This window comes from Epinephelus moara, chromosome 7 (assembly GCF_006386435.1).
Source record: "Epinephelus moara isolate mb chromosome 7, YSFRI_EMoa_1.0, whole genome shotgun sequence".
In the NCBI taxonomy this organism is placed as follows: Eukaryota; Metazoa; Chordata; class Actinopteri; order Perciformes; family Serranidae; genus Epinephelus; species Epinephelus moara.
In genome coordinates this window covers 19,549,720-19,575,452 of record NC_065512.1, presented here as the reverse complement: position 1 = coordinate 19,575,452, position 25,733 = coordinate 19,549,720, and the positions used below count along the sequence as shown (strand labels likewise).

The 25,733-nt window shown below is 42.4% G+C and overlaps 1 protein-coding gene across 1 annotated transcript in view; it reads left to right on the top strand.

Annotated features, from left to right (window-relative positions):
• Nucleotides 1-18,979, top strand: part of LOC126393464 (anosmin-1) — a 52,460-nt gene extending 33,481 nt beyond the window's left edge. Inside the window, exons 7-14 of the mRNA XM_050049650.1 lie at nt 2,147-2,352; nt 4,425-4,569; nt 6,913-7,059; nt 10,766-10,854; nt 11,995-12,166; nt 14,194-14,414; nt 15,126-15,267; nt 17,762-18,979. Coding sequence (XP_049905607.1) covers nt 2,147-2,352; nt 4,425-4,569; nt 6,913-7,059; nt 10,766-10,854; nt 11,995-12,166; nt 14,194-14,414; nt 15,126-15,267; nt 17,762-17,820 — 1,181 coding nt within the window. The 3' untranslated portion in view covers nt 17,821-18,979. The remainder of the gene's footprint in view (nt 1-2,146; nt 2,353-4,424; nt 4,570-6,912; nt 7,060-10,765; nt 10,855-11,994; nt 12,167-14,193; nt 14,415-15,125; nt 15,268-17,761) is intronic.
• Nucleotides 18,980-25,733: the final 6,754 nt, after the last annotated feature.

Genomic DNA, 25,733 nt, shown 5'->3' with positions numbered 1-25,733 from the left:
TTTATTGCTTCCCCATTGGAAAGAGCTGTCTGTGGCAAGGTAAAGCTGTGACAATACTCTGCTGCTCTCCCTGCCTTAGGCTTTCCATGTAGGCGCATGGAAGGGCAGGTTAAGAGGCTTTCTGCGTAGGCCAGAGGAAAGGCAGAGAAGCCCCAAGGTGTTCTTGACTGAACCTGGATAACTACCTCATACAACCCCACTTCAAAAGCTTCAAACAAATGCTTAAAACATGATCGATAAAGCTAAACATACATTTATCACTATTGACTGGTGGTGTTTGCACTGCTCAAATGTGTTTATTTAAAATTGTTTTCAGGTATTAAACCCTCTTTTGTTCATCTTGTTAACCTGAGTTGTAAATAAGAGCCCCCCCTCCACAGCCTCTCCACATTTACCCAGTGAGCTAAGTAGAAAGGGTAATTCATGGTGATGCCAAGTAGAAGGCGAGTAATGAGGAGGGACTGGGTGTGCAGAGCATATTTTTTTCTGAGCTGCAACCAGATCTTCATTTCTGTCTTCAAAGCAGGGGTTTCCCCCTCTTTACAGTCATATAAAATGTAATACGTCTGAATTAGTCAGGATATTGCAGGTTTCAAATGAATGCAAGTGTTGTCTTGCTTCCAGAGGGAGTGACGCAACCGAGGCGCGCTTCAGATCTTTGCCACAGATTAGCGAACGAGCTCTGATGGCATCCTGCGTCGCTGCTCTGCTCCCGCACCCTGCACTCTGAACGTTAAACGACACTAAATCGCGGCGTTGTGCTGCAGATGGCATTCGTTAAAGCGGCGGCCAATTGTTGTGTGGTTCCCAGGGATCACAGATTTGTGAATATAATATTGTGTCTAGATTGAATCTGATCCAGATCAGATACAGCGGGTTTGACATGTAGAGGCAGAGACATGTGCCCGCCAGTTCAGCCTTGAGTTCAGCGTCTGCAAATGTATATCATGTAAAATAGCATCTGCATTGTGTGAACCACTTTAATTTAACAACTTGGTAACGCACAGTGCACATCAGCATACTTTACGAAACTTGTGTTATTTATTCATTAATGTAAAGTTGTTTACTAGTGGAACTTTGGCAGACGTCCTAAGTACTTCCATGTTCGGCCAAATACTAAAAACCCGTGCCAAATGCAAAACGTATTAATGTGTTTGGTGGTGTGTGTGTGTGTTGACCCGCCCTGTCAATCCTTCGTCATACATTTACTCCCCAGAGCGTTCTGGATGGCTGTCAGACAGAGCCAGACACCAGGTGGGAAAAGGATTCTGCTGCAGGGATGGAAACCGATCTCCAATCAGGCCAATCAGTGCCAGAACGTTGATAGATTGATGGGAGCTGTCATGGATTTGATGAGCTCCTGGCCATTCTGTCATGCCATTGTTATTTATATAGTGCAGCCATATCATCTGATTGCAATTTTGCACTACCATACTATGTTAGGGCAATTTGTAAGAGCTGACTGCTTATTTGTCTTGCGCCGCCGACATCAGCTGGTATGGAGAGCCGATGTGTCCACTTGTGTTGTTGGACAGGATTAAATGTGTTTCAGGTGGGAGAGGGCAGGAGGAGAGGAGAGCCAACAGGGCTGTGGCGTGAATCATTTTCTCATTACAGAGGCTATTCCCTGTGGTATAGCGTCTGGCATGTGGCCCTGCCTTTCCTCCTGCACCAGGCTGACATCAGCTGGGTCACAGCACACACGGATAGGTCCAGAACCAGCTTCACTCTGGACGCACACACACATTAGTTTGAGGACAGGAATGTTAAATGTGGAGCCAAAGTGAGCAGCATGTGTTTGTTAACCTCTGACCTGCGCTCTCCGTCCTGGCGATGGCTGTCACGGACGTGACATGACACCTGTCATAACATCTCATGGCAGATTGTCAGTGGTGGACTAATTACTTTGCGCAGTGTCATACCAGTGGTCCCCCTCCTCTGCAATGCTCACCCGCAAGTGGTGAAAGGTGTCTTGGCCTGTGATGCATTCGACTTGAAATTATACTTGCAAGAAAAATGCCTTGGCTCAAGATGTGTCACATGGAAGAACCAGCGGCCCTCTTTGTCTTCCGCTGTAAACGTCTACAGATGTACTCAAATCTGTTACCGCTGATTGTGTTGTTTCTTGTTGTTGCTATGTCTTTAGATCCATCCGCCCCTCCCAGCCCAACCAATCTGCGTGTCAGCAATGTGACGCTGGGGGACGAAGGCCTGGTGACTGCCCGTCTCAACTGGACCCTGCCAGAGGAGCCCGATATCCCTATACATCACTACAAAGTGTTCTGGAGCTGGACTGTGCCCACCAAGTCAATGGTGCCATCCAAGAAGAAAAGGAGAAAGACCACCAACGGGGTAATCTTCTCACCCTGTCTCAGCGATGTGTTCTTCCTCTTTCTTTCCCTTTTCCTCTCTCTAAGACGACAGGGTCTTTGTCCAGGATTATCTCAGCATCTTCTCCTCTGGCTTCAACATGTCACTGTAAATATCCAAGGAGAACGGATAAACATGGGAAAGGGGTTGCATTTATTTGTATATACCGGCAGGGCCATCAATCATGCACAGATTGATACAATGTGTTCTACATTGTTTTAGTTCTTTATATACTGATGAAAGAACCCTTAAGCGCACTGTTAAGCTTTGAACGAAAACACATTAAGTGTGATAAATGGCTATATTTGTAGTTATAAATCATCTTTTCAAGGTCTGTGTTTCTTAAACATCTCAATTTGTATTGTTAACTTTTTCTCTTTTTTTTTTTTGCATTTGATACGTTGAAGCTTTCGTTTTTTCCCACTCCGTCTTTGATAGTGTATTTCAACTACTTCTAAAGTAGTACATGGCTTTATTCATGTATTTGTCTTATTTTCGATAAGGATCTCAGCAGGGCTGAACAAGTTAAACAAAAATCTAATTGCGATTATTCTGACTGATTTTGCAGCTATGATATGATTTGCAATATGTTACATCATTATTCTCATTTTCATTGAAAAACACAGTCAATGATTGTGGTGCGATTCTTGCTGGGATCTGTGCCAAACAAAGATGTTGTCTTAAGTCTGTAGAATATGTTGCAGCTTGACAATATTTGATTTAAAATGGCAATTTGAAAAAGATTTTAGCTTTAACAAATATTGCCCCTCCTGCAATTTGAAAATTGTGGTAGGTCATATCGGAATTTCGATAAAATTTAAATTAATCAGCTCTAGATCTTCATTAGTTATATAACTATACTCACAATTGTTATTGTATTATTATAATTTACATTAATGCCTACAACATATTTAAAGTAAAACAGGACAGGACATTTAAAAACATACAAGAAACACTATCATATAATGACATAGATAAGATATTTTAAGAAACATACCACTGATTCCCACTGTTAAAGCCCAACAATAGTTTAGTTTGCATACTGGAACATTCTCAACTATTTGGTCCGGCCAGGAAGAAGAGTTTTCATGGGCCTTTGTGTGGGATGTCACACAGACAAAGGCCCCCCACTTGCAATCACAATGAAAGGATAAATACAATTTGGTTATAAAAGCTTGAACAAACGGGCAAGCTAAGAGCTTACAGAGTTGGACTTCCTGGCTTGGATGACTCAGAAAGCCGCAGAATAATGTTTTGATTGTATTACAAATTTGTTTTTCTTGATTCTACATAAAAATTGTGTATGCAAACATTTATTCAGGCTGTTGCAGATTAAAGCCACGGGTTCATACGCACATAAATTGACTCTATAGATAAATCATATACATATAAATCAAGACTGTCTGCGCATAACTGAATACATTATTAAGTACTTTGTGAGCCATCTGCACAATATATCCATTAACCAATGTGTGACCTGATAGCACATACCTGTGGCTCAGTATCTGTAAAGAGCATTTCATTTGAGTCTCGAACAGATAGACAGATTGTCTAGACAGTCCACACACACCTCTATGGAGTCTTCTCCTGAATTAGTGTATTAAATGCATAGCAGATGTGGCACAGAGGAGATAGAGGTGGGAGACACCAGACACCCATTGACACATGTACTACTGGTTTCCACTTTGGCACCTCGGGGCTTTGAAAAGCAGCCTGCTGGTAGAGGAATGTCAAAACACGCACAGTCAATAACAAGAATTCATCGAGCTCACGCTGATGGTGGAATGCTGCAAGTCAAACACAGTGAGGAAGCCCTGGGAGGCTCTGATAACACGGCTCCCTCGCAAGGCCCTGAAGGCTATCTCCTCGCCACGATACCTTCCCCAGCTCCACATGTGTTCTTAATAAGCAGGGCTTTCCCACAGGCCCGCGTTGGCCCGGGCTGAGCTGAGCTGGAACTGTGACTGGGACAATGACAGGGCTTTGAAAGGAGCCTCAAGTGACTGTGCGGTAACATACAAAAGCCAACGTGCAAGTGTTTTGTGTTGTTGCAGGCTCAGAGCTGGGTGGATCTGGAGGGACTGCAGCAGAACAGCAGCTACACTGTGGAGCTGCAGGCTGTCACGTACTGGGGACAGGTGCGCCTGAAGAGCTCCAAGGCTTCTCTCCACTTCAGCACTTCGCAGAATAATGAGTCAGGTAAACATTGATGCTGATTTTCTATCAGAAATTCAGCTCTCTGGCTTGTTACATCCTTTAAGCCACGAGGGATTGCAATGTTGGTCGGTTATTGATTGTCATAAAATGCTGTTTAGACATTCATAGTCCCCAAGAGATGTATCTGAGTGACTTTGAGGACTCTCTGAATTTTCCACTCTTGCTACCATGAGGTTGACATATGTGGCTTTTGAGGAAAATTCCTCAACAGCCATTGGATGGATTGTCCATATTGATCAAATTTGGTACAAACATTCATGTCCGTGACAGGATGAATTGTCAGGGAATCACTTTGTCCACACTTTTCTTCTTGCACCACCATCTGGTTAAAATTTCACTTAGTCCACTTTGTGACTAAATCCCTGTCAGACTAATGACATTCCCATCATCCTTAGCTGTACGTCCTTTTTAGTGCTAATTTGCAAATACTAGCATGCTATCTCCACTAAGAAACTGACACAGCCGGTGTAACCAAATCATGCGAAGGTATAATTAAAGGGACAGTTCAGATTATTTGAAATGGGGTTTCAATGTGGCACTGGTACATTATCAGTGTATTACATACAGTACATGGCGGTTGTTCAGCATGCTCCCAGTTTGGAGAAACTGGCAGGAGTACCATCACTGAAGCTAAGCAAAGAACTGCTGTGGGCGGGGGCAGCAAGACAACTTATTTTAGCCACCTAATAAACAAGTCCCACCTGAAAAAAATTAATATCAGTTTAAGTGTATGCTATATTTAGAATGTTTTCATTGCTTTACTTCGCTGTCAGACAGCAATTTCCGACGGGAAAGGGTTTCAGTTCCCCATCTATGCTCTCGTGAAAGCCGCCAGACTCTATTGAAAAAAACAATAATTGTTAGGGTGCTTTCAGACCTAGAGTTGTCTTGCTTTAGTCCGAATCAGGGACTAATTTTGTTACAAAGTCGTATAATTACCTAGAGTTGGTTCATGTTCTCACGGCAGCATTTACAAGCGGACCAAACTGAAGTTAATAAACGTTGAAGAAGAGTACACTTGCAAGATAAATGTGACACTTTCTAATGTCACAATGGAGGGACAACTACGCAGGTTGATTTTAGCGCTGCTCATCGTGGACTATATTGCTGTCATTGTTCATTTTAGTCAAACCATACAGTTTGAAAACGAGGCGCGGCTCCAACTAGAAAACAATGTTTTGATGCATTGGATGTGCTGAATGTGCATATTAAGGCAGTACAGGAGGAGGCGCACATTAATAATCCTCCAGGACTGTAACATGCTCATGTTTAACCCAAACAATGTGTCATGTGACTGCAGTTGGTTTGAATAGAGGTCGGAACACGTTCTCACCACAAACGAACCGCACCAAAGTTTGTTTGTAACCGGACTCAGACCACCTCTTCAAGAAGGTCTCGGTCCGGTTGTTTTGGTGTGAACCTGAGTGCAATTGTTGTGTTCATACCTGCCAAAATGAACCTCACTTAGGGGGCAAATTAACTTGAGTTCGATTGAACTGAACCAAACAGGCCAAGTGTGAAAGCACCCTTAAGCTCGCAGAACACATGGTCTGCTGCTGCCTCCATCAGTTATGTTGTGTTATTGTGTGACTTTGGTGAATCCAAACATACTCTTTAATAGCAATAGACTAGCTGCACCTGTGTTATATAAAAAATATGTTTTTGTTGCTTCCACAATCCACAGCGGTACATTTCTTCAAACTGGGGATGTGCCAACCAACATCTACAGCATGTAATACGCTAATTATTGATAAGCACCTCATATATCCCCAGTTCAAAAAATTCAAACTATCCTTTTAGAGTTTCATGGAGGATCATGCACTAGCTGAAATAAAATAAAAATCGTGGATGGTAGTGAACTTTCGTAATTGTATCTATACAGGCTGACCCAGTGAAGCATAATCCAATTCTCTTTTATATTTGTTTGTTTTCCTTGAGTTAAATTTTCCTAAATTACTAAGTGTCTTCAGGCAAGCAATCATCGTGTGAATTGCAAAAAGGAATGGCCAAGGTGCGCTGACAGCACATCTGCATTCATTCGAAGCTCCTGCATGTTTAGAAATCACAGAGGAAGCCACGGCACTATGAGGGTGTACATTTTTAAGCATGGCGTGGCTCTCGAGGGAATTGAACCTCTAACCTTGGCAGCGTTAGGCTGTACTGCGTGTACCCGTCGAGTTAAACCACATTTATGCATTAAGTGTTGTAACTGCTATGATATTACAAAGAAATAATTGTGTGTTTCTGTTACCATGCTGGAGAGTTTGCCACAACACAGTCACTGTCTTAGCTACAGCAGCAAACATTTCTCCTTTCTCTTCCCAGTAAAATCAGTACTCAAGTCAAAGAAGGAGGAGATATCCCCTCTTGGTTCGACCTTGGCCAAACGCCCCTCTGGCCCTCTAGAGGTCGGCACACCCTTCTACCAGGATGGCCAGCTGCAGGTCCGTGTCTACTGGAAGAACCGGGGAGGTATGCGCTCTACTGTATTGATTTACAGCTGTGTTAGAATCTAATTTGCACTCCATTATGCCCATCAATCCCTATGACTCATGTACACCATAATAAAGTGTTATGAGTGATAATCAGTGAAACAATGGAAGATTCCTTTATATAAATGTGGTATCAGATGGTGTAAATTAAATAAACAGAACAGTGTGTCATTGTGAGGGCTGAGTAATGTGAGTGCTGGGCAAACTGGTGTAAACCTCGTCTGGTAGAGCGGAGCCACCGTTTAGTGGAGAACAATAAACACACAGAGCCGGAGCAGTGCGATGGGATTTATTGACAGCTGTATTTAATAGATCCTCACCCGTGTGTTAGTGTTGAAGCGGCCCATTTTGTTTTACAAGACCTGATGTCATAGGTAACAGAGACGGTCGTGGGTTGCGGCACCACAAGGGGTTAACGCCTATAGGAATGCCTGTCCCAGCGGCGTCCATTCCCCCAACCCTTCTGTTAATACCGGAGTGGAAATATGGAAACCTTGAAAGCCATGCTCTCAGGGTAACCTGTCAAGTCCCATTCACTGGTCTATGTTATGTTACTAATATATGTCATCGCCTAAGCCAAACTCCACATCTTAGAGTCAAGAATGCAAACCCTGGCTGAAGGAGAGGCCTGGTGAGACACCAACTGCTGAATCAGAGTGCGAGAGAGAGAAGGGGAAGATAGAGTTGGCCCAGAGCTGTTAGCAAGGTTGGCCTGGACTCAGGGAGTTGAGTGATGCTGACGGGGATCAAGCACGGCTTGGGAATCACAGTGTTGCAGTGCAGAGTTAATCCTGGTCCAGCTTCTTTTTCTGTCTCTTGTTTGCAGCGCTGGTCCGCGGTGTGTGTTTGTGTGTGTTTGCCACTGCCACTCATTAGTCTGAGGGATGACCCTGGCTTTGACTCTGACAACCTGGGTTCCACTACTGTAAACATACAGACATACAGATGGCCTGGAGAGTTGTAGTCTCTGGACATCTGGTTTGTGTGACAGAGAGAAGGGACAGGTTAACTGAACCATGATTAAACTCTCACTCATTGTCTCTGTGATCCAAAGCAGCCCGGCCTCTGGGTTGTCTCCAGCAGACGAAAGGGAACCTTACTGTACACCAGCTCAGATAATATATCGCCTGTCTGCCCAACACCCAGACAATAGACAGCAGTCCAGCGGTGGCGGCACTTCTGAGGCTCGCTTCCAGCCATGATTTATCGAACACCGCCGAGGTTCTGTTCTCTACCTGATTTCCATGTCCCATTTCTTGTTTTACATACCACTTCCCCTCTCTGTCAGACCGGGCTAAGCATATCTTGTTTATTTTTTCCCGATTTCCCGGTTCCCTGTAATTCCTCTCTTCTGCTTCCAAAGAGCTCAGGGGCTCCAAGTGCCAGATCTGTGTCTAAGCCTTCAAAGGACCCCTTTTATCTCCCCACTACAACCCAGGCCCCCGCCAAGGGGCAAACATAGCATAACTCAATTATTAATCGGAGAAGTATTTCACATATCCAAGCGACACAGTTGAATGAATAATAAATCTAGTAACATAAGATGAGGGTGATGGGCAGATAAACACTGCTGATGAGCGCAGGAGGAGCTACTGTACAGTAATGAAGGGAATGAGAGCTGCTGTGTCCCAGCATGACCAAGGCTGCTACTCCGCTGATGAGAACGCAGATCCTTGAAGTGGAAGCAGAAAAGTTTGGGTTTGGGAATCGAGCCTTCAGCGAACAAAAGGAAAGGTTTATGAAACAGGAAAATCATGTTAATAAACTACTGCAGGGATAAAGGAGGAAGTGCTTTCATGTTTCTTTTTTATTCTCAGAGACACAAGTTATCGCAGTCATCAATAATGGAAACAGCGATATCAGATATGAGATAGGGACTGTTGTAATTTCTGAGATACCCATCAGTTAATCATTTCTGCCTGTTGGATTGTCTTTTGGTATCCGATAAATGTTCAGAGGGTGCAGTGGTGTTACATAACTATGTGCATTCACTTGAGTACTGTACTGAGGTACAGTACTCAGATATCTAAGGCTACTTTATACTTAAACTCCACTCCAGGCAGTGATACATCCTGTTTCTGGTTGATGTTCTTTCTCAAACACAAAATGGGGGTGTGGTTAATAGTCTGACACAATCCATCACCATGGCAACCAGATTGGAGGAAACTCATTTCGGCCACTTGTATCCATGATCTCATTCTTTCAGTCACTACCCAGAGCTCATGACCATAGGTGAGGGTTGGGACGTGGATGGACCAGTAAATCGAAAGCTTCGCCTTCTGGCTCAGTTGCCTCTTCACCACAACAGACTGGCGCAGCACCTGCATCACTGCAGAGGCTGCACGAGACTGCTGATTCATCTCACACTCCATTCTACCCTCACTCGTGAGCAAGACCTCGAATTACTTGAGCTCCTTTGCTTGAGGCAGTAACTCTCTCCCAACCTGGAGGGGGCAATCCACCGGTTTCCGGCAGAGAACCATGGTCTCAGAGTTGTCTCTCTTGGCTGCAAACCGCCCCAGTGCATGCTGGAGGTCACGGTGTGATGAAGCCAACAGAACCACATCATCTGCGAAAAGCAGAAATGCAGTTCCTAGATCCCCAAACTGGACCCCGTCCTTCGCCCGGCTGTGCCTTGAGATCCTGTCCATGAAAATCACATACAGGATTGGTGACAAGGGACAGCCTTGACAGAGGCCAACACCCACCGAGAACGTGTTACGTGTAACTGATGACACAGCTGTGTCCAAAAACTGAAGAAGCAATCCCACACGATCACAGACATAAAGCTCACTGTCTTGTTTTGCCTGTGACTCACACAACCAGTTGTGCGCTGCAGGTGTAGCCGGTGAAAAGATACATTCCACGACACCTCCTCTGTCTGCATCCGCTATGTCTTGTCAGTGTAGCCAAGATCCAAGATAAGTTGACAAGCTAGCTGGCTTGACAGTGCACCTGTACAAGCTTGGAAGCTCGGAGGATGATGTATGATCTGCAGCTTCTACCATAGTCATATGTCATCTTCCCATTTTAGCAACAGCCTTCTTTTTTAAACTAAGCACAATGTGAAGTAACTTTCCCAAAAATAAATGGTGAACAGTGCGGCTAATTAACATTGTCAGGAAATGACTCAGATGGTTATAAAAATGCCAACATACACTGGAGGGAGGCTTTAAACCCCACTACCTTTTAGAGGTAGAGCAGCAGAAGTGTTTTGTTTTACTTAAGACAATTATGACCAGCATATGTATTTGATGATTTGGTCTGATTGATTATTTTGATTATCAGTTATTTGATTGGTTGTTTACTCTTTAAGAAGTAAGAAAATAGTGAAAAGTACCAGCTTGTTTTGCTGGCCAGCACTCCAAAATGCAGTTTGTGCTAAAGTAAAGAGAAAAGCAGCAAATCTTTACATTTGAAAACCTGGATCCAGAAAATATTAAACATTTTTGTTTCATTAATGAACTGAATGAATCATCATTAGATATAAAAACTGTTGTCAATTAATTTTCTGTTGAAACATTTATCTATGAGACACGAGTAATTAATCTCATCATACAGTACTGGCACTGACAAGGGTCATTCTGCTGATTAATGAGTGCATGTCAAAAATAATACTGCAGTAAACAGGACTTGCCCTTGAGTAACAAGTGACATTCTGTCTTCTCATCCTTCTATCGTTGCAGATCCCTCAGTGAGTCGCTATCATGTCCAGTGGATGCCAGAATACTGCAGCCACAACGAGACCCGAGGTCCGGAGAAATCTGTCACGCAGGTTAGTACCCAGAAGCCATTTCACCCACCTTCAAACCAAGAGTCTGATCACAGAGTGCAGAGCGCAGAGCTATGGCTTGATCAGCAGCTCTGTGCTATGCAAAGCACGTGCCTAACCTTTTGTCTGATGCTTAGAAAGGACAGCTCCGCGAAAGAAAACAACTCTGCTGAGCGAGCCCGAAGCCCTGTTGCGTTTGATTTGCACTGGGCAAATCACTGGCTGTTGTTTTGAATATTATGAGTCAGTCGTGTGGTCAGGCATGTGGAGTGTTGGCCAATAAAACGCATTTACTTAAACAATGTTTCCCGGAATGGGGGATCATTCACCTCCAACTGCCCCAGCCATGCTTCTGCGTGGGGCTTTCTTGTAGAGTGCACTAGGATCTGTAGGGGTTGGTAGCGTCTGGGAGGTGGGGGGGGTTAACTGCTTGGGCTCAGGCTGATACAGGATGGCAGAGGCCTGGCAATCAACACATTCTTTGGGGACCAGCGCTCTGGTTGCTAGGAAATATACATCCATTTTCTATAGATCGCTGGGAAGGATTCCAGGCTTGTGCTTTTATGTGAGCACAGCGCCTCATTCACTTTTAATCAAAGCTGTTTCATATCAGAGAGAATATACACACACCCTCTCTCGGGGGACTGCCTATTAATGTAGAACCTCTTTATTACAAATGCAAGATCTGAACCCACTAGTCAGCAGGATTTCGTTTGGTTTCCTCGAATGACTTGAGAAAGGTGTTTTTTCTTTTTTTGTTAAGATCAATAGATGATTAAAGTTTGAGCGTAAAGTGTAAGACTGCAGCAGAGAATTCATTAACAGGGATTTACAGGGCATTCTCTTTTTAAAATTACATATAAATCCACTTTGGTCGCTGCTTCTTAATTAAGTCGTGTTTGTGCCACATGTGGAAGCTATAAAAAATCATTTATATTGTAAGCTGAATGGAAGGATAGTGGTCTAACCCCTACCATGTGAGTGTTCAAAGTGGTCCTGTAATGTGGGGCATGTTCCTGAGGCCTGCGCGGGAATGTGATCTGCCTCGGTGCTGTGTATTTAATTATCTCTGAAGCTCCATGGGACCTGACCTGGGTGACATGTCAAAGTCATCAGGGCTGAATAATGTGTTTCTTGGCTCAGGAGAACTACATCAACCTCCCAGGCCTGCTGTTCTCCTGCAAGTACAAAGTCACTGTTCACATGCTGAAGTCCAAGAGACGCTCCAAGGACGAGAGCACCACCTTTCTCACTCCATCCTGTGCAACCATCCGTAGCAAGACTCACAAACACATCCCCTGCCCGGGGGAGGGAGGTGAGTAGTCAGCTGTTTGATGCGTAAAGGACACACTGAAATCGATCTCTGTAAGCGCGGATACAGTAATCAAACAACTATAATCATGATGAGGAATAGTTTGATATTTTGGGAAATACACTTATTTGCATTCTTGCCAAGAGTTACATAACAAGATTGATGCCACTCTCATGCTTTTGCAGTATATATATATGAAGCAAGTTAGCTTAACTTAGCACAAGACCAGAAACAGGGGGTCACAGCTAGCCTGGCTCCACCTATCAGCAGCTCTAAAGCTCACGAGTTACAGACATGAGAGTGGTATCAGTTTTGTAATTTAACTAGCAATAAGCAAATACTGTAAAACTTAGACTAAAAGCCAAAGCTAGAAACACTGAGTCCCTTGCTAGCCCTGTGTGGCTACACATTTGGACAAATTAAAGCAGGTCTCAATTAGATGCTGAGTCAGGATGACATTGGAAGGTCCTATTGGTAAGTCCTCTTAAAGCCCACTGGGTTGAGCCAGGGCTGGGGGCAGTATATCGATATAAGATTGACATTGTGTTATGAGACTAGATAGCATCTTAGATTTTGGATATTATAATATTTTAAGTGTTGTCTTTTCCTGGTTTTAAAGGCTGCATTAGGCCTACAGTAATGTGTTGAACATTTCTAAACATATCAGACTGTTGTAGTTGTTCTGTTATTTGCCTTTACCTCCCTCGACATACTATCCGCTAGGGCTGCTCGATTATGGAAAAAATTCTAATCACGATTATTTTGGTCAAAATTGAAATCACGATTATGCAAACGATTATGCGGCGCACGTGATGACTTATTTACACGACGGCATGTCATTTCTGTCTCCACATGGTCGCGCGTTTACAATTCTCCTCTGCTCTCTGTATCGCGCACGGTGGAGTTCGGCCCTGATGTACACACACACACAGACCAACCTCTCTCGCTCTCCCTCTGCCATTTTCTGCACGCTGTTTTTGAAGTCTTTGGCGATCACCTGCCCCTCACATTATTTGATTTCACCTACTTGACTGGCTTGTGGAGTGAATAGAGGAGAGGAGGGGAGGGGGCACCCTGGTGGGTTCGATTTGCAACACAAGACAACGAGAGTAAACTGACAAGAAGTGCATAATCGTTTTATGTCGATTATTTTGTTTTCATAATCGTTGAAAGCCCAAATTGTAATCCAGATTAAAATTCGATTAATCGAGCAGCTCTACTATCCGCATGACAGATGGTAATTTATCAAAAATTTCATGGTGTAAATATTTTGTAAAAGCACCAAAAGCCAACCCTACAATATCATCGCAATGTCAATACCGAGGTATTTGGTCAAAATTATCATGATGTTTGATTTTCCCCATATCGCCCAGCTTGTGCTAATTTTAAGATAAAGTCTAAATCTAAGTTATAATCTCCGCAATTCAATTATGCAGTTCATTTTATGGAAACAATGAGCACCAAAGTGTAATTTATTCCAGTGTACCAGCACGGTAAACAAAATTAACGGAAAAAAGGTGGTGACTTTCTACCTCTAACGTGGTTGTAAAGTCTGAATATGTTTCCATTTCCCCAATTAAATATATTCTACTGATCAATAGAATCAAAGCGTTTTTTAAAATGTATTTATTTTCTATTCTCAAGTTGTGAATATTGTCACGTGAAGTTTGTTGCTAACTGTCTGCTAATCTCGTTCTTCAAATGAAGACCGCAGTTTAACTGAGTCTCTCTCTGTTCTCCTCTTTTTCTCATGCACTGTCTCTTGGAGCTAGATTGAATAAATGACTTGTAATTACAATGTAATTTGGTAGCCTGATTTTTTATACAAGTAATATCCATACTGATTTAAACAAGATAGTTACTTTTAATTTGTGCTGAGCAACAGTTTTGTGCAAAATGAAATGAGGCCTGTTCAGTTCAGTGATTGAGGCGAATTTAAAGCCCAGACTATAAAGCATGTTTCATTCCCAAAATGTCAAACTATGGCTTTAATATCACGACCCTGACTGACACCACCCTTCTCCCAACAGCTCCAGGGCTTCCAAAGGTTTTGGCCAAGCCAGAGAACCTGACGGCCTCTTTCTCCATCATCGATGGAAACATCACCGGCAACTTCCTGTGGCGCGTGTCCAGGGTGGCTCCCCATCAGCGAATCACAGGCTTCCAGGTCACCTGGGCTGAGATCACCACTGAAAGCCGGCAAAACAGCCTGCCCAACAGCATCATCTCCCAGTCCCAGATCCTGCCTCCAGTAAGTCTGTTTTCATTAAAAACAGGATCAGTGTTTTTCTAGCTCTAACTCTAATAGCCAAAGAGTAAAGGCTGTTTTCAAATGCTGCAGATTGGTTATGTTTCAGTATCCCACAGGGACCGTGCAGTCATGTATAGTCATGTAAATTGCCCTTTGTAGTAGAATGGTATGTTCTATTTTCAGCTGTTCATTTCACAGCATCTGTCAGAGGTGAGGGTGATTTGAGGATAACACTGTTGTGGCCTCTTTGCATGAATCTTGTGATAAGCGGCGGTGTGTAGACAGACACAGGGAGAGATCAGAGGAAGTGTTGTGTCCTGCTGGAAGTTTCTCCTCCTCTACGTTTTCATCTGCCTTCACGTCTTCCTCTTTCATCCTCCGTGAGAGCTCCGAAAAAGCCGCTCTTTGACATAATCTGCTCCATCAACAACACGTTCCGCCTATCTGCACCTCCCAGCCTCTGGAGCTTGTCTATAAATAACACCACCCACCGCACACTTTATCAAGCTGGCAGCAAAAAAAAGGGAGAGACAGCGAGCCTTATGAAAACAAAGTCTTTGTTTTTGTCTGTGGCTTGTGCAAAGACAGCTCTGCCGCTGATACTCGCCTGGTTTACAGCCCATTCAAATTCAAGTCCTGTCAAATAAGGCACGTTCTGCTGTCTTTCAGCTGATTGCATGTCTTCTGCTGTTCTCCTCCCTCACTTGGCAGGATCATAACTTGCTCGTCGTGTCCAACCTGCGGCCATCGACCTACTACAGACTGGAGGTGCAGGTCATAACAACTGGAGGGGAAGGTCCCGCCACTGTCAAGACCTTCCAGACCCCGAACATATTACCAGTCATTCAACACCGTAAGTCACTGTGAGCTGTTGCAAACACTTTATTAGCTCAGTTTAAGTGATTATATGTTGGATTTATTAATATCTTTTGTACTCCATAATGTCCACTAATGTTATTTCTGTTAAAGTTTGGGTAGGGTGTTATTGCTAAGTCCTAGCAACACACATTAGATCCTTCATTTATCCTTAAGGCAATTGTTTGACATCTTAGTTTTAGTCTCAGTTTGTCTATTTGCTTTCTGGCAAGAGCTCCATAACAAATCGATACCACTCAAGTCTGTGCAATAAATAAAAGGCTACAGCCAGCAGCCGGTTAGTTAAGCACGAAGACTGGAAATCAGGAAGAAACAGCTAGCCTGGCTCTGTCCGACAGAAACAAAATCCACCTACCCCCACCTCTGAAGCTCACTCAATAACACGTTTCCTGGCTGCTCAGAGCTGAGAAATAGTCCAGCACAAATAATCATTCACCAGAAAGCAAATAGTTCACAAAATGTCAAAACTAATGTTTCAAGTATGATTAATACACATCTTAATATCAACAATGGCTCACATGCCTACCTATGTGTGAAAGGGCTTGCATGAAGTGATGAACTCACAGAGAATTGTAGCAGCTCTCCTCAGCTCTACGGAGCGTTTTGGCATCTTTCACCTTCATATTTTTGTTTTCCGTCTATGCGTGCTGAGAGCTGTTGCACAGTGTAAATGTGCTCTGAGGAAAACTGCTTATATGTACTTACATAGGTGGTTCCATCAACTGTCAAAAGAATGTTGCCTTGCCTCAGACATGATTTCTCTCTGGACTGCATATGCCAAAACTGGTGTCGGACATCCAGTTGTCTCTTTGCTGAAGCCATTCATGTCCCCTGGGCACATCATTGTCCGCTCGTTGTCTGCCCCATCATTAGAGACTCAAATTTTAAACTCCATCCTAATGGTTATGCCCCCACAGTGGAAGTCCCTCGTGTCCAAGTGGGCTAATTTTATGGATCTAAAAAGCAGCCCCAAAACTGTCCTGGCAGTTGTCTGGTCTTTCTCAGCCTGTTCAGCCTGTGTGTGCTATTAAGTAGCTCCTGCAACTGCACATCTCTTCACAAGTTTACCTGAACCCGACCCTTGCACCTCATCTGACATGGCGTTGTCACGTAATACCAGAGGAATTAATTAAATTCACACATTTTAAGGCACCCAATAATATGCTGTTCAGAAATTAAAACAAATATTCAGATAGCCTTTTAGCTATGGTAAAATACCCAGTTTTTTGGAGTAGGTATAGCTGCGACTAGAGCAGCTACGTGACTCACCCATGAGCTGCATGACTCACCCACCATACCCCATTGCACACACCTCTCCACTCTTTGGTTTAGAAGCAAAAGCCCTGAAGAAAATGCCAAGTTAGCATTTAGCTAGTTATGAGGTGTTAAAAGAGAGGCGGTTAAGGTTAGGGTAAGGGTTACATCTCGTTACTCATCAGGCGAATCATGTATAATAATTATCAATAGGGTTACTGTTACATATTTATTTACTACAACATTACACTGTGGCACAGTTTAAATAATGGTCATGGTCATTAGTCGACTAGTTGCCTGCATGTTTTCGATACAGGGCAACACAATGGTTTGAGTTGAAGGTGTGAGAAAGAATAGTATCAGTAACATTGTTAACACTGTGCTACATTACAGAGAAATACAAAACCGTACTAATGAACCTTCTTTAATATAGGCCTATATTTTATCTACAAGTGCACGTCACACACTGAGCGAGCCGGCTAATGGGCATGTAGCTACTTCCATGTTTCAGATGATACGTCATGTTTGTAGTCGACTAATGAAGATGAGTTTACATATCACCTTGGGTTCGTCCTTCACCTTCTCAAAATGATCCCACACTTTGGATTTCCTGTCCGACGTGTTATTAACTAGCCTGTGCAGAGCTGATCTTCTTCCAGACGCTGTTTATAAGTGTGTAGGCCTATTGTCTATGGGACAGATTTTAAGCTCTGGGTAGCCCTGCACTAACATGATCAACTATTCCGACTGAATATATATATATATATATATATATATATATATATATGAAGAAGGGAAAGACATCTGTCGGCTGTGATTAGTTTGTAAAGTGACTCCTGTCTGACTGCTGAGCGTGGCCTCTTCCTTTGTCTGTCCTTTCAAATTACCGTATCACCTTTATAAGGGGATAATATGTCAGTGTGGTGTTTACAGCTTGTTTCCGCTGCCCCCCAAAATCAGCAGTTTTTAAGAAAAGATGCTGTGCTCCCGCCACATTACTTTGTGTTAGGCAGCATAAAAAACGCAGCACTTAACAGTGAGTGTTTAGCTCAGCAAAAGCAGAGGATGTAAAATGACCCCGATAACAGGTTAAATACTGCGACAGCAAGTCGCCAAACAAGCACATTTATACAGTACGGAAGAAAAGTCAATTATTACTGAGGCCCGAATCTCTGCAGTGATATCTGACAGATCTCTGATAATGTGTGTCTCTCTAGGACCCAGACTCCGGCAGCACCACTCTCACCACCAGAAGCCATCAGTAGAGAGGCACTGAGCTGCAAGTCGAGGCAAACCCAATAGGGAGAAGCACCGGTGGCTCTCTGCTCCTGTCTGTCAGGGAAGGAATGTGTGGAACCAAACAGAAACACAGCGCACCAGACCATGAACTGACCCCCTCTGCTCGTGAAATATGGGTCCATCCTCTCCAGGCTCCACAACACATCAGCTATTCCTTCTCAACCCCTCTCCTTTGACGGATACATGTCAGCGGACGGGTTGGTCTGTACAATGACATTTATACTGCAAGGTCTCATATTCTGCGTTGGTTAGTACACAGCTCCCTTAAACACACCCCCAGCTCATCAAGGAAGTTATGAAATTCCCGGTAAACGTTAAGACCCCAGGATAACATAGTTGTGATCCAGCTGTCGTCAGACGCAGCCCCAAGATAATAAAAATTCAGTTCAGTCACTTGACAGGCAATTAGGTCGTGGTTTAAAGAAAACAATTACTTGACGAAGACGGTTGAACATGGATGGTGGGAAATGCCAGAACTGTAAAACAATTCTTTATCCATGAGACAGAAAAGTAGAAATTCATCTATTTATTTTGTTTTACCCATTAAAGAGGCGCTTAGGCATACAGTCAGTACTGATGGATAATGTAACTAAAGTCATTGTTGTCTAACCCAGAATATTTCACATAGTATGTTGCATGTAGTACATTTGATTTTTGAACTGTAAATGAATTACTTGCTTCAAATTGAAAGCTCGTAATGGTTTTGCATGACAACCGTTAGCATTCTGTTGGCATGAAATAATGTCTGTGTTACCTCTTTTCAGTATGTTAGCAATATTTCATTAACAGATTAACAAAGAATTATATCGGGAGTAATACGTAATGTTTATTAATGAAATTATAACTTGTGTGGAAATGATGAATTGTACATGTTCTTGGCTGTAGAAATATTTGTCGTGGAGCAGTCAGTGAATGTCTATATTTATTTATGTGTGTATTACAAAGTTTGGTTTGGATGTGTGTGAATGTGTATGTTCCGTGTGTTCTAGTCTCAAGTTTTTGAACCGGCAAAAAAAAAAATCTTGTAAAGACATTTTGTAAAAATGGAATTGTAAATACAGTCTTATGTTACATGTTATTTTTCCATGGTAGAAACTGTACAAAATGCTAAGTAATAAAAATAATCCTTAACCAGTTCCCTTTTTGCTGTTTGTTTAATTGAAGCTGCTGCGAGCGGTAAATAGACATGCTTCTCCTCCCAGTGCTCGGCTATTTGGCAGTTAATGTTGCTTATTTTGGCTGTAAAAGCCATCATGGCCGACTCTCTGTACAGCATATTCACTGATCGGTCCAGGAGCCTGAGACATGCGCTCTGCAAGTCCAAATAAACAGGTCATCTAGCTCAGCAGCCCCGGCGAATTTACCATCGCTGAGGTCGGCACCCCTCGACATAATGCTCTGCTTCTCAGAGCACTTGTGTGTTTGAAAAGCATTAAATCCCTCCTCTGCTCAGCAGCCTCTCGCCCTCGTAAAATGAAAAGTGGAAATGTTTATAAGAAAATAAAGCTTAGAGTGACATTGTGAGAGTTAATCCTATATGTGTGGAGTGTATGATTTTCTGCAAGCAGAGTTGTTTGTGTATGTCGGGTGGAAACTTTCTTTCTAAGGACGTATTCAATAATCCTGAAAGGACGCATGAAAAATAGTGTTTACAGCTGTAGTTGGTGACTTATATAGAAAAAGTTTTTTTCATATCAGCTCAAACTGCCACCACATCCAGACAGTAGCACATGAGACAGTTAATCTGCCTTCTCTTAGTGCTCTAAAGGCATTTGAAAGAATCCACTGTTTAAACGAAAACAACCAATCAGAGCTGAGGAGTCTCTAACGAAACTGTCAGTCATGTCAATCACTGCTGGTAAACTGCGGTCAGACTGTCAAACTAGGCAGTGCTGATCAAATATAAATCAAAATTCTGTTACTGCACTGTCTATTTCTCGCCTCGTATGCTTCAAAAACAGTTAAGTGCACTACTTAGCTGTAAGGGTGCTTTCACATCTTCCCTGTTTGGTTTGGTTTAATCGGTTTGCCCCCTAAGTTGGTTTGTTTGGGCAGGTGTGAACACAGCAATCGCACTCAGGTGTGCATCAAAACAACCGGACAGAGACCTTCCTGAAGACGTGGTTTCGGTCCACTTACAAACAAACTCTGGTGCAGTTTGTTTGTGGTGAGAATGTGTTCCGACCTGGATCTGAACCAACTGCAGCCACATGACACATTGTTTGGGTTAAACATGAGCATGTTACAGTCCTGGAGGATTATTAATGTGCACCTCCTCCTGTACTGCCTTAATATGCACATTCAGCACATCCAATGCATCAAAACATTGTTTTCTAGTTGGAGCCGCGCCTCGTTTTCAAACTGTATGGTTTGACTGAAATGAACAATGACAGCAATATAGTCCACGATGAGCAGCGCTAAAATCAACCTGCGTAGTTGTCCCTCCATTGTGACATTAGAAAGTGTCACATTTATCTTGCAAGTGTACTCTTCTTCAACGTTTTGTTTACTTCCTGGATTTTTCCCACATGGAAATTCTGACCAATCAAGCAAATATGACAAAGGTTAACTTCATCAAAGTGACCAAGCTTTAATAGTCCACATTGTTTATATGTTTTATGAATCCAGGCAAGTTGACATTTCATTTGTCTTAATGGTAGCTTCAATGAGACAGAGGTTTATTTACAACAGAGATATAACTACTGTGTTACATATGTGGTCACTGTCATTACATTTAAGTTTATTTTGCAGACGCCTTTGAGGAAACTGACTTGAAAGAAGTGCATTCATCCTTTTATCCATTCATAGCAAATAAAGCTTTTGTTTTTCACTGTGCTAATGAACATCAGCATCCTCACTGGTTGAGTAATTCACAGTATTCAAACCACTGCATGTGCCAAACCTGGCAGGTTGGACTTCAGATTATACTGCCTGCAAAGTTTTTATGATGACAACATGCAAAGAATCCACCAGCAACTGGATCTCATTCTTTTCTTTCATAGATTGAAATAAAGAAAAAAGACCAGAAGAAGTCACGTAGCTTGTCTAAGATTAAATCAAAATTAGATCAGTTACATATCTTGTGACATTTCCAAAAATAGATACAACAGAAGTAGTTGAGATGGAGGATGTAGACAAACTGTGAGATAAAAACCAGATAAAACATTTTAGCTGTTATTAAATTTTCCAATTAGTGCAGTCGGCTTTCTATTTTGAGATGCATTTTAATGAGTTTTGTTTTTCACCCCCCGAGCCATGTGTTATTTTGATTTACCTTAGATATGCTTAAGGAAAATTACTCTCCCCACTGTTTTTATTTTGCCCATATTAATTAAGAAAAAATATCCGTGATTGCTGGTGTTCTGTTTGTTTTTGTCCCCGAGTAGAGAAATATTATTCCAGTGTGGTACTGGCTAGGGACAGGGATATTAATACAGCATAATATTGTGATCATTTGAGTGGCAATATTGTATTGATACATAGAATCCAAATACTAAAATACAAATTAAATGTTTGGTTGCCTATTAGATTATTAAAATGAATTGCTTGAACAGCTCACTGGATACATTTATCTGAAATAAACATGACTGAAATGAGATGACCAGACTGAAAACTTTGTTTTAAAACCAAGGCTGTAAAATAACACGTTAATTTCAATCAATTAATCACAGAAAAAATAATTTGTTCAAAAACATTTACGCTGATTAATCGCGTTCGGAAGTGGCCTCTGATCTGGTGTGACTGAGGGCCACACATGGCCTTGTCACGTGATGGAGGCAGACGAGACGGCGCTTTTTGGCTCCATAAATGGAGCATTTACATTTAAAAAATGCCCAGAAGGAACTGTTCGTAGGAGCACTGTTCTCTGCAGTTTCTGTAGTATGGAATTTTCATACCATAGGAGAATTTCAAGCCTGAAATATCACTGTAACGCAAAGCATTTAGCAGAGAAACCGGAGGTCCGAGCTAGCACAGCCTCTGATGCTAGCGCTAGCTGTTAGCCACACTTGACCAGGTGTCGACTAACTAGCTAACACTTTAATAGATTGCAATGGACTGCGGGCCACTTTCGGTGGTGGAGGACAGGGGGACAATTGTGTCCAAAATCCATTAGCTTTACTACGACACATCTGCCAAAATTAATTTGAATTGAAATTTTTAAAAATGCGTTCATGGCAAAAATTATTGTATGCGACTAATTTAGATTAATTAATCACAGAGCATGTATTTAATGAGAGTTTTTCTTTGGGGACATAATTTGCAGGTGGAAAGAGGTAATAAATCATAAATGTTGTCACAAAACATGTTATATCACAATATTAGGACTTAAGTATCATAATAATATCATAACATGGGGCCCCTGGTGGATTCCACTCCAAGTAATGCTGGCTAAATCATAGTTTCCTATTCTGATCCTGAAGGTTAAGCTGTTTGGTCAGTTTGTGTCAATGTTAAATGAACAATGAGAAATCATGCACTGTATTGGCTCTGTCTGTGTGAAATGGTGTCGGCATATTTGTGTGCGCTAAGTGTATGTCTGCAACGAGAAGTCGCCATCCAGATGTTTACATTTGAAGTCTGTCCCTGTCGCCACTTTCCACAGCGAGCAGCAAATTATTCTGAGCCCTTGTTTTCACACACTCAGCCTCTTCAGTCAGTCAATGCTTCACCGCTCACTTCTCAGGGATGTTGTTTATGTACAGTTCTATTATGTCACAGGAGATTAGTTCCTCTTGGTCTGTGCACGCTAATCCCTCTCTCTTTTCTAGGAGCCTCGCCAGTGTTTAGCCAAGGCTCCTTTCTGTGCGAGCCAGCCCAGCCCCTCTCCCTTTCAGGCTGTCACAGTCCCTCTCTACACACACCAAATACCATGGCCCTCAAGTGTGAAAACCTCAAAACAAAAGGGCCTCTAGCCTCTTTTGAGGCATGTTGCAAGACGTCCAAGTCTCCGAGGACATAAAAGAAAGGGAAAAAATGCAACAACTAAATAATAGGCCAGTCGTCAGTACAAAAGCTTTGTCTCTGATGGTACAAGGCCAGTGAGGGCTTATTCACTTTGCATGACATTACATCCCTATTGTGAAAGTCAGGCAGGGGATATCGCTTTCAAATTTGAACACATATTTCTGAAAACAATATTATTCATTTGGCTCTTCGAATAATCCCGGTCAGTTAAATATTTACCCGTCTCCTGGTTGACATTAGCCCTCATTTTATTAGAATTGAGAACAACACAGAGAGTCTATTCAGAGGAGCGCAACAAAGATAGGCTGTTTCTCCCACACATTTCCTCTGACCCCTTTGCACCCGTTCTGCAGATTAACATCGCAATGAGCCATGCATTACTATTTATCAAATCTAAGCCACTTTTATGGGTCATCCTACAATAGTTGATGGAGTGGACGGAGCGACTGTAACATTACTCCTCAAAGGATGGGTGGAATTTAAGTTTTGATGATAGGTACGATCCGAGCGTGACTTTGAAGTATGAGGCAAAAAATAAAATGGATGGACTTTACTTTCCCCTTTTCAGATGACACCGATCGTAACCTGAACGATTTGAAAGCAAATGTTACTCTCATGTGAGTTTCAGGTCAGTGAGATCATCGAGCGGAGCCAGGCATTCACTCCAGATTACTACCACATGGACTACATCCATTTGCGCTGGTACTCCTTCAATATGATGAGATGGAATATATTGTCTGTGAGATTGATGAAAAATAACCAGTGTTCACCCCCCTCCTCCCTCCTCCATTAGGAAAGGCAATGTTGCTTTAATGCTGTGGTATGGTGTGAAATCTGACCTTGCCCTGGGCAGTGGCATGTTTCTGCTTAGGCTCTGGTGAGTGGGACCAGGCAGGGGACACATGAAAGGATCTCTCTGTCAGGCCGCAAAAGATGTTCAGTCTAAGTCTAATGAAGACCAGAACACATGGACAGACCTGAGAACATGCCACACATTACACAAGCATGAGAGCTACAACACTGTTGACAAGCTTAGCATTCATCTGCTGTTCTTTAAAGGCTGATAAAGTGAGAAGCTCGATAAGCACGTGTGTGTTGTGATTAAAAAGCAGGACGCCGAGGTAAAAACATCGCCACCTCTAAAGACGGACAGATAATGTGTTTGTTTTCACCGCCTTTCATTTTAGCAACAATTTCCTTCGCCTCTGTGTCTCCACAGGGAACGTTATTTCCTTCTCTCCGTGCCTGGAAAAGCTCTCTCGGGCTGAACGAGTCAGCGGTTAGGCTGCTATAATAATACCATAACAAAATTCTTTCACACAAACAAAGTTAGCAGTTTATAAAGTACACCTGTGCAATCAAACACAATCCATTACAATAGATCTCCAATAACTCCACTCTCATAATGCTCATTTTTGTTGACACTGTGTCAGAGATGTGGTGATTCAGCTCTTTTGTGGCAGTTGTAGAGGAGATATATTGGACTACTGTAGAGAGAACTCTTGTGGGAGGCAAAAAATTGAATCACCTCACAGCAAAATCATTTGTGGTTTATGTACTTCAATTAAAGTAAAAATATCAATATCACAATAAATACTCCCTTGAAGGAGCTTTGTATGACATTCAGAATATTAAAGGAATACTTCACCCACAAAATGATCATTGGTATATCAGTCATGCTGTGTTACCTTAGATGTGTGAAGAAAACTTTGCTTTTCTCGCACAAAACCAACGAAAATGGTGAACATATTGATTTGTTGATTGATTTGGGACCAGGTTCAACAGCAGCAAAACACATGCATTTACACTAATATCTTGGTACTGGAGTCTAGCTTTGAGGAGAACATAGATATAATCTGCTTTTGGTTCGGTATTTAAAAAGAAAAGTTTGATAGAAAAAGCAGGTGTCTCTGAAGTCACGCTACTTCTGTGTGAAGTGTAATCCGAGCTTCTGTGTTCTTTGTTGCGGTAGATGGCCCAGCGGCACATGCATGTTAGTGCATGTGTGTATCCCACTGGTTAGTTAATTGACGTCACTATGCACTGCGGTCATATGGCAGTTACTGCTGATAACACTGCCCCAACCTGCTTTGGCAGGATGGTACCACCCTCCAGTTCCCCTCCACAGTTAACACCGTTAGCTCTGTCAGCACTGTTGCCATTGTTAGCACTGTTCACGCAGTTAGCACCGTTAGCTGCTGGCTGCCGGCTCAGCCACCTCTACAATGGCAGCCATGTGCAGGCAAACCCGGCTCAGACTCTGAATCATAGATATGCTCTGAATGATGTGTAGAGGAGTAAAAGTAAAAGTCACGCATTCAAAATTGTGCTTAAAAGTAAAGCTTCCAAATAGTTGTCCACAGACGCCATAACAGACGATATGATGAACTCACTGTCCTTGGTTTAGTTTTACTCACTGATTGATGATCCATTGTGCTTCGCTTGGTTTAAGAGTTGATTGATTTGCAGGATGTATGGAGACATGCAAGATGACACTTTGAACTGATTGTCTTGACTGCTGTGTTTAAAAAAAATGAAACCAAAATCCCCAAGCAAACATTCCTCAAATAAACATGCCTTTACAAAAACAAAGTTCCTATCAATGGAGTATTAAACGACTTCATTAAACAATAAAAAAAACTAAGATTAACCAAGCACATGGTTAAAGACCCTGTGGCATCTTCCATGCTCCATACTCACTTCAGCACACCTGCCTTTAATTAAATGTTCCTGAGATGCCAGGTCAGGTGGTGCATTAGAGTGACTAAAAAATAATAGGAAACTATGACTTGCTAGAAATGTCTCACAGAACATAATCAGCAAAATAGACTTTAAAGGGCCAGTGTGTAATATTTGGCATGGTTTATTGTCAATCTGAATCTGAATCTGAATATTCTACCCATTAATATGTTTATACAAGTGTAT